Source organism: Culex pipiens, chromosome 3, assembly GCF_016801865.2.
Source record: "Culex pipiens pallens isolate TS chromosome 3, TS_CPP_V2, whole genome shotgun sequence".
In the NCBI taxonomy this organism is placed as follows: Eukaryota; Metazoa; Arthropoda; class Insecta; order Diptera; family Culicidae; genus Culex; species Culex pipiens.
The window spans coordinates 1,655,246-1,668,060 of record NC_068939.1 but is presented as its reverse complement, the minus strand read 5'-3'; the positions used below and the strand labels follow the sequence as shown (position 1 = coordinate 1,668,060).

At 38.0% G+C, this 12,815-nt stretch overlaps 1 protein-coding gene across 1 annotated transcript in view; it reads right to left on the bottom strand.

Annotated features, from left to right (window-relative positions):
• Window positions 1-1,930: 1,930 nt before the first annotated feature.
• LOC120423012 (autophagy-related protein 13 homolog) overlaps window positions 1,931-12,815 on the bottom strand; it is a 50,433-nt gene continuing 39,548 nt past the window's right edge. The window contains exon 4 of the mRNA XM_039586644.2: window positions 1,931-4,448. Within this exon, the coding sequence (XP_039442578.1) occupies window positions 3,635-4,448 (814 nt within the window). The 3' untranslated portion in view covers window positions 1,931-3,634. The remainder of the gene's footprint in view (window positions 4,449-12,815) is intronic.

Here is a 12,815-nt window from a genome sequence, read left to right as displayed (position 1 = left end):
CTAGTAATGGCCTAGGAGTATGGACAAACCAAAAAAGTTGGAATAGGTTGAGTAATTTTGTTATAATATGTAAAAGTTTCCAAAGGCTGGTTGGCACTGCCTTAAGTTCTAATATTTGAGGGTTGGAAAATAAGGTTTTGCAGGGATTATATTGCAAAAAAGTGGACAATTTTTGTTTAAGGGGGTTGCTGTGACGATACCTGAGTTATGTACGTATAAATATTGTGCATTTTATTAATTTTTATCATCAAAAATTGCATTTTTTTATGGAACATGCTATGGGGGTAATTTGGACATGGCTTGTGGGGTAATTTGGACATACCTGAAAGTCTACCTGTCAGGCAAAAAAAAAGTAACTTTCATGGTCGGTTGAGTTTTTAAAGGGCTTAAGATAAATTTAGAGGGATTTAAAATGTGAAAACACTCAAAAAGGAGTGTGAGCAATGAGAACTTACACAAAACCCCTATGTTTTAATTTAAATAAATTTATTTCAATATTTGAATGGATAAAAATCTGATTACTGCAGATTTGTCGTTCAACTAGACTCTAATGTTCATTGTTTTTTAATAAATTTCTTTGACATTTCTAATTTCTATGCTGGTTTACAATAATATTTAAATTTGAAGGACTACGGAATGTAAACTGAAAAATGAATGGTTTCAGGTTAATTAGTTCCAAATAAAGATTGATTTAGATAAATCTAAACGATACCTTAATCACTGAAAACTAAACTTGTGCCTAATCCAGAATCAATGTTTAAATCATTACAGCATGAATGATTCAATTATGTATTCTATACTGAACTATTTGTTATCTTCCTATTGAATTATAGTTCTATCACAAAATCATTATTAAAACCTTTGATGAAATATTGTGAGCAAAATAAACACTTAAAAATATAAAGCAATTACAAAACCAGGTTGAAGGTTAAAAAACATGCTCAAAAAATCAAATGTTAAACTTATTCTTCATCATGTGTCCAAATTACCCCACAAAAGGTGTCCATATTACCCCATAATGCATGTCCAAAATACCCCACAAGGCATGTCCAAATTACCCCATAGGGGTGTTCATATTACCCCCACACAAAAATGTGGAGGTAATTTATACACCTTTTAATTTTTGCGATAAAAATGGGTTTTTCTTCAAAATTTATCAAAATGAATGAAATTGTTCCATCAAATATGGTCTCTATTATCCTCTGGTGTCATCCACACTCCTTTAAAATATCCATACAGCCCGTGGCAGAGCTATTTCCTTAGGGTGTCCAAATTACTCCACACTCCCCTAGTAATTTAAAGGATAATTTTTGGTGAAAATCTTTTTTATACTTTCTAGATTTTTATAATTTTAAAAAATAAAAAAAATTGCAAATTGAATATTAAGTTGCTGAAATGCAAACCTACAGAGAATTGCAATTGAAAAAAAAGTTTGTCAATGCTAAAAAATGAGAACTTCGTTGTGAAACTACATCCTTTTCCTGTCGTACTAGAATGACGAAACTGGCCTTCTTTTCTTTAATAAAAATTAAATAATTGAAAAGTATTACTTTTCGACATAAGTGCTGAAAAGTTCTACTTTTTAGTACTCAAATGACTAAACACTTGACTTAAAAGCGTGTTTTTCGGAATTGTTGTTTGAACTTGATTTTTTACGACTAGTGCTGAAAAACTCCTCATTTTTCAACTTGTTGCTTAAATAACCATTAAAGTTATTAAAATGGGGAGAATTACTAGACTGCCCCTGTTCGCATATCGCTTTTTCATGATTTTTAGTTAAGAATTCAGTATGGTTTTGGTTTTGTTGATGATGAAATTAAACTTTTTGAAATAATAATCTTTTATCGAATTAAAACTGTAGTGTTCCAAATGGAGTTTTCAGGATTTTCTTTCATTTCTATGAAGAATTAAAAAAAACATAAACCAACGATTCTGTTTAAATGAACCAAAATTTGTTGAGTTTATTTGAATTATTTCTGTCAATGTTTTGGATATTGTTAGGACTGGATTGATTTTTTTTTTCTGCTTAATTCTTCCGATTACAATGCACAATGGTTGTTTAGAGATGGTTTTCGTCGAGCTCTGCCCTCGACCGTGGTACAATTCTATGGTTTGTTTTCCCCCGTTTCTTCTGCCTAATGCTACTGGATAGAACAATTTCAAGATTTTACAATGCGTTTGGTTGGTTGGTTTCATGGGATAGCTTTTTCTGCTGATACATGTGTGTAAAGCACTAATTTGTTTCTGCTCCTACCGATGCATGCTAGTAATGTGTTGAACCAAATTTTGCTTTTCTTTTCTCTAGTCTGAATGATCAACAGTTTGCAACAATGAGTTTAGATTTGACCGATGTGTCGTGTTAAGCGTGAGTAAATATAGGTTTGTTTTGAGTAGATGGTAGCGACACTCATAAATAAATCAGAATAAAATTTTAATCCCTATCGAAAATTTGGTGACGGCGAATAAAAGTTTACTCAGTCTTTGAATGTGGTTAAAATATTTGAAGGTAAGGAAAGGTGAAAGGAAAAGAGAAATTTAGCAGTTGTGATATGCAATTTATGAGAGAAACAGAAAGAAAAGAATATTCTAGATATTGTGGTTTTATATATATAAAAAAACTTGATGTTAAACAATGGCTGTAAAGCGATAAAGCTCTGCTTACATCTACGTTTACCTTTTTTGATTATGGAGCAAAATAAGAATAAAAATATCATCTTTCTTCAATAAAAAGCTTACGATAATGCGCCGGGAAGGGAGCGGGAAATCGATTACCCGTGACTGGCCACTGCTGCTGCTGGTGGGAGGACGCAAACGTGGCAAAGAAGCGGAGTCAGTCTGCCGCGTTTCGTCCGCCCATTTGGTAGAACGTGGACGATTTGCGTGCGTAAATTTAGGTTTAATTTTTGGAATATGTCGAATTGGGTGCAAATCGCCACTCGTGATGAGTGAGACAGTGAGACTAATCGAATCCGGCTCGTCACTCGCGGCGCATGGTTTTCATGAAATATATAGGTATAAATTATTTACACTTTAATGACTCAGAGCAAATTGTAAGAAAGGTTCAACATGTACTCAATATTTTAGAATAAGGAAAACACTCCTCGTTTTTTGTCTAGATTTAAAAAAGGTTTCGTTTGCGAATGTATTAAAACGAAGTAAAGCGACAAACATAAGGAACTTTGTTTCTTTTCTCTCTCTCTGCAACATTGTGTATTACCTTAGATAATCCTTTCTTATGATTTCCCTTAGAACATACAAAACTTCCAGCAGTGAGCACTGCTCCTAGTAAACCGTATTCCAAAAAGGCCCTTTCCAAATTATGTACAGCAATTGGTTGTAGTCCTAATCCTACCTACTTTTCGCTTCCACTCGTCCAGTTTTAGCTATAATACACAAGTTTCCTGTCCCATAAATTGAAATTAACGTTTGTCTTAACAGTATTCTCTAAGGTCTGACTTACTTCTAGATGAAAGTAAATAAAAAAAAAAACAAAAAAAAAACATTGGTTTATAGATGAATATCATCAATCAGTCGGCTGTTCTCTCTTAAAAAGACTAAGAAAAACTGCATAAATGTTGACCCGCTCTCCTAAACCTAGCAACATCCCGCGAGCTCGCGGCTAACAACTCGGCTCTTAACTGTTGGAGTTGGTGTCCACCGACTGGCACAGCGACGTCACCAGCGTCTCGAACTCGGGCAGCGACGTCTCAAACTGTTCCAGCTGCCGCGTCAGGTCGTCGACGTCGTCCTCGACCAGTTCGTCCGCGCCGGTCAGTATCCGGCCGCCGTCGTCGGCATTTGCCGCCTCCTCGTCGTCCACGTTGGAGATCACGTTCGACAGTTGGTTGAACTCCTGCAGGGGCGGTGCGTTGAAGCACTCGCGGTAAAACTTGGCCAGGTCACCAATGGGCGAGTTGGACGCGGCGAAGGGAAAGTGCAACTCCTTCAGCAACCGCTCGTCCTCGGGTCCGGTTTGTCGGATGGACCACCGCGAGGACCTCCGGAACTCGCCGGTCAACGAGGCTGGTGGCGAACCCGAGTTGGATCCGGCGGCGGGAGCTGCACTGGCACCTGCTGCTACGGGACCGCCGGCAGCAGCGGCCACGTTGGGCTCGCCACTCTTGGGCGACTGCGACAACCGGAAGTTCATGGGTCCGGCCGACTCGAACGAGCCGCCCTTGCTGTTGTTGTTGAGGATGTTGTTGGCGTTGGTGGACGAGTTCTCGTCGGCGGAGGACGGCGCCTCCGTTGGGGAGTTGATCGACTGCCGGTCCTCGTCGGTGCCGGATTTGAGCGAGCTGGTATCGTCCTTGGGCTTCGGCAGCAACCAGTGGAATGGGGGCGTCTCCGGAAGGATAAAGTCCGCCTCGGTGTACTGCTTGACGCGGGACGGGTCCACGAAGGCCCCGCAGCGCATCGGTTTGTCCAGGTCGATAATTTTCTTTTCACTGTAATAACAAGATAAGGGGTGGCGTTAGTTTGGTGGGTTCAACATTCTGATAAGTGCGCTCAAGAATGAACAAACAGATTGTATTGAGGTGTTCGACGGTCTACGTGACAAGCTGTTCAAAGTGGGGATGTTTTCGGAATTACGCCATTTTTGCCGGTTGTTTTTTGCTCAACTCGAAAGAAATACAGAAACAAGGTAGTAAACAACGCGCTGATCAGCGAGCCAAGATACCCTCCCTCCTCCTAACAAAGTTGTTTACTGTTGGGATGACCTTGATCGTGAAAATTCGGCAGAGTAAACAACAACAGCCCAAGGCGCGTTCACGCGCCAAACACGTGCGTGGAGTTGGCGCGTAGAAACAAACGAGAGAGAGATAAATAGCTCAAAAAATTAAGCGACCACCACGGATTCAAATTTTCGCTGGGTGTAATGACGAAAGTCGACCTCCCCCCCCTAATCATCATCATGCTTTATAATGGCCGTCACGATTGGACGAGGCGGCGACGTGCGTTTTTTTGATATCACACAAACGCGCGTCCGCGCGCAGCTTCTTGATTAATGAAGTTGTTGTTTAGTGGAAAATTTTCGGTACCCTCGGTTCGTCACGTAGGCAAATTTGGGCGAACTAAACAGTTTCGGCTCCGGCAAACGGACATCTGAAAATAAACGGTCAATTTGAATCATCGGAAACTCACCACGGCAACTTTGAATTCACCACAGCTTATTTGCATGCGTTTGACAGTTGTTTGAAACTCAATAGAGCTTTATGACGTTTCGCGTACGCACACTAGCGCACCATTTGATTTTGCTAGCCGGACAAAATTTAACCTCAATCTTGTTCATGTACGTACACGCAATACATGTGCACGTGGATACCTCTATGTTTCCATGATCTATGTCTGTTTGTTGTTTAAGGGAAACATTTTACTTTTTTTTCCAGAGAAATATTTTTTAAATACCAATTTGTATTATTTTTTTGATCAATAAAAATAGTTTTTAAAAAGTTTGTTTTTATGATTCATACCGTCAAAAACACAAATCTCTCCTAAATTTGGAGCTTTCTGGAAGTCTCTACGTGAAGTCAAGTGTGTGTCTTACCGGCTGCAAACGAGTTTGTTATGGCCTTTTTTTCATTCCACCAATTTGAGCTTCTTGCGTCACGTCACAGAAAAAGTGGTTTAGGCGCTTAAATTTGGCGGGTTCCGATTCGTTCGACGACACGCTGGGGATTTCCCAAACTTTTAGCGGAGACGGATATTGTTTTTTTGCCTTCCAGAATCCTTCATTTACCAATTTTGTTTTGTGTTTGTGTCGTTGAATGTAGAGATTAAATTGTCTATGAATTATCTCGAAACTAGCTCTACAGAAAGTTTGGTAATGTACTTTAGATGTTCTACTAAGAAAAAATTAAGCTCAATCATTTGTTGGTACATTTAAGACTTGTTTATCCAATGACTTCTTTCAAATTTTACCTTAATTATCCGAATTTTCTTAAGAATTTTGGATAATTGAATCATTGGCAAAAAATTTTTTTCATAATTTTAATTTCCGTACTTTCGACATAAATTTCTAATTCTGCGACCCAATAAGTCAAATTTAAGATGTTGGTTGCCATTACCAAATCAAGATTTTTTTTTTAAATGGGAAGCTTAGGGATTCTCCTCAGCTTACCTTTTTTTTATTTGATAAACAAAAAAAAATCACAAAGCTTATAGGAACTTCTCGAACAAAACCTCTAGAAATTATTTTTTTCAATACTTCATCACCGCCATTTTTGCCACAATCCTGGATTTAAAATTTCCAAAACACTTAAAGCATTTCGGGGTAACTTTTGAGCTCGACGACCCAATTTTAAACAACGAAAACATGTTTTTTGTGATTCGATCCGGAATGATTTTTTACCGATGACTTTCGAAAAAAATCGAGTCTGGTCTCCAGGTCATCCTTGGGTAAATTTGCTTACAGGAAATTACCAACTAAAATTTTACATATTTTGGTTCGCTGATTTCTAATTGTTTGTTAACTGAAGTTTTTTATTTTCTTCTTCATAACAAACAATTAGAAATCAGCAAACCAAAATTTGTTAATTTGAGATGTTAATTGACTGTAACCAAATTTACCAAAGGATATGCCACTAGCATTAGGAGCAAATTAGGATAATCGAGGCCTTGGAAAATCGTGACCTAAGTTGAATTTTTAATAACAACGCCTCAACGCCAGATTATTTTGTACAATATTCGATAAGTATCTGAATGACCAAATGAGTCCAAGTATTGTGTTCAATGATCTGGAACCCCAGTAATGTGGTTTTATTTTATGATAACACCAGAAAAGTATGAGCACGGCTTTAACGGTATTTTTTTCTTGAAAAATGTCGATTGACGTAGTTAACTAATAGTGATTTAATTTGCCTTCACCCAGGAAACCCTAATCAAACAACAAATCATAACTTTGTAGCAGAGTTCCCGAACCTAGCACAGAGTTCATCTCGGTTCAATCAACCGGGAGGTTGAATAATCAATTGCATCTCTCGCTCTCCTCTTAGATCATCCCATATAGTTTGCAGCTCGAATGCATTTTCAATCTAAATCTGCCTCGGCATGCAAAATTGTCCCCCGTCCATTGTCCTTCACCAGGGCGAGAGGTGACGACGATAGTTTAAAGGTAAACCTCAGGGGCTGATAATCATAAAGCCAAAAGGTGACGCCATGGCCGTTGCACTTAATTGGCATCGTCAACTTTTTCTTCGCCGACAACATAACTGATAACTTGGCTTGGTGGAAAATTGTTGCGGCAAAAAAAAAGATTACAGACCGGCGACGATTAGAATAACGTGGTTACGTTGACATGCTCGGAGGAATTTCCAAGTGGCGTCTAGTCTCTGCTGACTGGTCGGGGAAGTTACGCAAGTGTCCACGCTGCACGCTGACAGGGATGTTGCGAAATCGATGCCGATCAAAGAGCTCTGGTTGAGGTTGTGACAGCGTACTTGCGTTGAAATCTAATTTTAATAACAATTTTCTATGTAATTTAATATGTTTGAACTAGATCATTATTCCAGCATTTTCATTCATCTAAACTTGTCAAAGATTTTCTCACACGTTTCAGAGATAATTAGATACACTAATTCGCTCCAAGAACAACGTTTAATCCCACTTTAGTTACTTTCCCCCACGCAATCAGCGCATAATAACGAAGTGGTGTTGCATGATTCGCAATTTCCCACACGTCTTACTCCCCAACAGCCATAAATAATACTTTTCCCATAAATTCAGGTGCCCACATTAAACCCAAATCCAGTCCATCAACGAACGTAGAGCCAAAGAAGGTGGAATGGATCTCTTAAGCTGACTAGCGTCCCACACATAAAAATTTCAAGAGGCAAACTGGAATCATACCAAATCAAGCCAGCATCCGCTGCTCAAGTCTGGGACTGGAAATTGTGTGGGGAAAATTGTGTGACAAACGCGTGTGGGCGCCCTCAACTGCTCATTTGCAGCTCCAGTCCATTGTGCAACGAAAACTGAAACTTGAGTCCAGATGGTCCGAACACGCGATTAAACGCAACGTGTTGTTCTTAAACGAGTGGCGATTTTCCCTCTTTCGCTTTGTGCTGAAAGAATGAGCTAAACGTTTGATGTGTATTTTTGCTGGAACAGTCTAATGTGTCAGGTTAAGAAATGCATTTTTACGATTTGGCTGAAACCTACAAATTTCCAGTTTTTTAAACCTCATAAAAAAATGGAGTTATTGGATCCCAACAAACCCAAAAAATTACCAAATTTCACGTAGGACAACTTTGCGATCATCGACCAAATACACTCTGTTACATCGTCGTCGCGCCGGCGGTAATCCGATCGTGGTCACAGTAGTGACTTGTAAGCAATCTTTCTTGGCGCTGGTAAAAAACACACAAAAAATATCCAACGGGGGGGCGTTTGGTTTATAGAAAGTCGAGAGTGTGGGCGTCTCATCTTTCAGAGTGTGGCGGTCCCCCATTACTCGTGCCAGATGTTGAAAGTATCGCCAGAACGCAGAAAAACGGGCAACCTTTTGCTCTCAGGTGAAGGGAAAATTGACAAAAAAAAAAACAAGGTGGGACGCAGTTCTCCACCTTCCACGAAGTATGGAACTCAATCAAACTTTGGTAATTATTTGACTGCCACGTGCGTCAAAATTAGCCAACTTTGATCTGGCCGGGGAAGACCATCACAAACTGTGATGAGATAAAAATAGAGATCGCTCTTATTACGCGATGGTACCCAATTGCGTGTGGGATAATCGAGCTAAAAACGACAAAAAAGATGGCTTCTTTCGATCCACTGCGTAATTTCAGTGAAAGCATCAGTAGTGATAGTGGGTGATAGGCTGGGAAGAAGGGAAAGGTCGATGATAAAGCAATGCTGTTACGTCTTGGCCGTATAGACAATGCAAACGATTCGAACGTAATTTGGAGCCGCTCTCGAGGTCGGATGGCAATGAAAACACAGGAGTTGTTTTGTTTTTGGTGGGATAACCTACGGAGCAGGTCTTCTATTGGTTGGGAAATTTTTGGTTTCGAAATGCAAGCATTGTTCAATTTCTTACCTTTTGTTATCTACAAATGTTATCAAGTTGTTAAAAACATTGGGTTATCTTATGAAAGACTGTTATAAATACCAGCTACAGCAAAATTTACGTTTGAAATAAGTTTGATAAGATATCTGAGAGCATGCTACCAGGTCAAAACAATTTCCTAATGACTTTATTTAGTTGAAATTGATATGAATGATTTAAATATTATATATACTGTAATAGATTAAACATGTCAATAATCTCGGGTGCGATTCTCGATATTGACACTTGTTTGTGTTTAATTTTTCGAGAATGAACTTTGGAGAATATACTCCCGGTCATTTCGAGATTGATTCTTTAATATTATAATATTTTATCAAAATTTTAATTTTTTTTTGCTGGAAATAATTGATACTTCAGCGATTCCACGTCAAACCAGCATGATCCAGATCAAAAGTGTTCCAATTTAATTAAAAAAAGGTTTAGGAGTTCCTTGACCAATATAATCAGACCCGTGTTTTTTTTTGTTTGGCGATTTAAAATAAATGAGTTTTATTTACGGTTTGCGAAAAAATCAATGAAACTCACCAGGTTGCAAAATAAAGGTTGGGCTTCTTTTGAAAAATATCAAGACAACATTGATGACTGAACAGAAGGCTGAAAATGTTTTTCCATGATTTTTCATAATGTTTTAAGTAAAATATTCAAAAGTGATGAATATCTATTAGGGCTCTGGAAGGCATCATTCCCGATCGGCCATTTGGCGGCCATGTTTGAAAAAAAAAATTGTTTTCTTGGTGTTCAAATATTACGTCCAGAGATTATCGGGATTTCAGACCCCCCCTCCCCCCTGTCAAGCATTTTTCCTATACCTTCAACATGGGCTGCCACAAACCTCAGGCCCCCCCCCTCCCCGTATTCATGTACTTAATTTTTGAGCGAACCCTGTGATGTTTGTAGAAGCATTTTACATATAGTGATTATTTTTTCATTTCAATTTACTATTTCTGGAATCTGAATTCAGAACCATCACTGAAAGTCATTGCCCCAAAAGTGAAACCTTTGCAGGATTATGAGAGCCGATTTTTTGAAAAGAAAAAAAATGGAATTCCGTACACTGATTAAACATAAAGCACTAACGTCATGATTCGAAATCCGGACACTTAGTAGCATATTAATTTTGTTATAGCTGGAAAAAAATCATGTAATAAGTTGGAAATGTAGAAATATCATCAGGATTTAGTATAAACAGTCAGTTTTAAGAGAATCCATGCAAAATATGTTTTTTCTAACAATTTTTCATCAGAATTTAAAAATTAAAATCACTTGTTGTGCTTCGAATCCCGGACACTGATAAAAGCTGATTCGAAATCCGGACACTTTTCCTTCGAATTCCGGACACTTGATTTTGCTTATGAATCGCACAAATTTGGACTGAAATGATAGTGAATGGCATTCTTTAGGTCACAAATAAGCTGTTAACATCAAAACAATCGATAAGTTATATACAAATTTGCTAGAATTTAAGGAAGTCGAAACCATAAATTTCTGCTTTGCCTTCCCGGTGCTTCGAACGCCTATGAAATATTTCAGTTGAAATGTTTCGCATTTTTGGTAAACTTATAATTTTATTTTATTTAATTGTTTTGGCATTAACTACAGCGTTCAAACTAACTTTAGAAGAATGTTGATGTTAGAATTCATCAAATAACACAGTTTTGACATTTATAATGCGAACTTATATCCAAACAATTGATAAAACAAGTTGAAGTGTCCGGGTTTCGAAGCGTCCGGGAATTCGAATCATGACGTTATGTGTCTCCAGCAAATTGCACTGGGATGGGATCGTTTCAATGGAGAAACATGGTGCTTTTAGTTCGATTAATGTTTTTTGACCGAAAAATCATGTCAAATCATCAAAAACGCATTTCCACCCATTTTCAGATTGGACCACTCGAATCGCATCGAATTGTTTTGGCAGAATTTCCAATGAAATTTTCCATATATTACTTTTTACAAAAATGCGTAAAATCATCCTCAATTCTCAAAAGATTTTATTTATTATCAACTAAATTGTATTTATCTATGATCTCCATACCCGCAGGCAACTTGGACCTGGAATCGAATGTGAGCGCCAGGTGAACAATTCAATTCTACAAATAACGGTGTATAAAATAAAATAGGTTCCCTTTCCCTTCCCCAAGCACCGGCAATTTGTAGCGAGTGTAGAGACACTTCGTATAGACGCCCTTGCTCGCATCACGTCAATACATTTATTCTTTACTAAATTGAATCGAAAAATAAAAAAAAAATATTTCGAATGGTTCTTAAAATTGTCTTTTTGTGATTATAGGTTGGCTGAAAATTTACATTTTCTCACTAAGCAATCTGATTTTTGTCAATAGTTAGAGAATTGCCCTACAAATATTTAATTCAATGAATGATTTTGTGATTTTCTTATCTCAATGACATGAATAAAGTTTGCCATCCAGTTCTAATTTAAGTGGTTTTATAATGCCTTAAATCAAGGCAAATATTTGTAGTTGTATTTCAATTTCCGTTGGATAGGGAAACACAATCGAGTAGAATAGTCATCCCATAAAAGTGGAATGAACAGATTTTAATACATTTTTTAGATCAAAAGAAAACATTATCAACTAACAAAGTTGCTACAGTTCAGTAATTGGGTGCAAAGTACACGCAATATACTAGAATGCCGTGTTTCAAATTTGTGCGATGACTGTACTCTGCCTCAAAAGCAATTTATTTCAAGAACCCACCAAATAAAAGATTTGAACTCTCGACCTTTGCAGTGTCAACTCAACACTCAACTGTACACTGTTAGAAAAGGGGAGAGCTAATGAATTTCAAATGCTGAAGATTCTCAGCTCAATTCACCATGAATGACATAAGCCATAAAGTCGTTCTTATCTCATCGTGACTCACGAGAATTCTCCAGAATCACTGGTATATCTACGAGGTCATGTGATTCCAACGTCGGTGCCAACATCTAGAAAAGGCGCATTTATAATTTTGTAAATAAATTTGATTCCTGGAAAGTAGCTCTTTTCAGAATAAACAAAAATGTATTGCTTCCCAGAATCATTTCCGAATGTTATTTGCTCACTTTTTCAAATGTTTCTTCTCGATTTGTTATCTTGAGAGCGTGCTTTCTCGGAAAGACCAACAACATGCACAATTTCGGCAGCGCAATCACATCTGGAAAACGCTCGTGCACGCGATATCGTCCCAAACTCAACTTTAATTGAATTCAGCAAACCGCTCCACAATAATGGTTGCACAAACCGTTTTTTTTTTGAAGACGGACGTGACTTTCGGGCTCACACCGACACACATTCAACAAAACCGGTCACCAACACCGTGTCACTTTTGCGAGAAATATTATTATTTCTGGGGGGGGAATGTCACAACCAAACTCGTTTTTTGAAAATGTCACCCATTAAAAAATCATTGTTTGTCTTTTCACTTGTTTCGTCTAGATGGGCGTAAAATGTTTAATTTTAGACACGCAGCTTAAACCACTGAGATTGTGAAGTCTCTTTTTTTGGCAAGGGGTCGCCCACTTGCCCACTTTTACAGACGTCAGGACATCACGAGGGGGTAATTGTTATCACCTTTTGCTGCTTTATCAGCAAAAAACCCGAATGATTTGGCACATTTTTTGGCTGTGTTGGTCGTCTTCATGGCACACTCTGTTATTCCAAGGAATTGCCGAAAACGGACGTTCTCATCGCGTGCGTCAATGGCGCGTTTCACACTTGATTCTTCATAAATTATCATTCTTTAAACA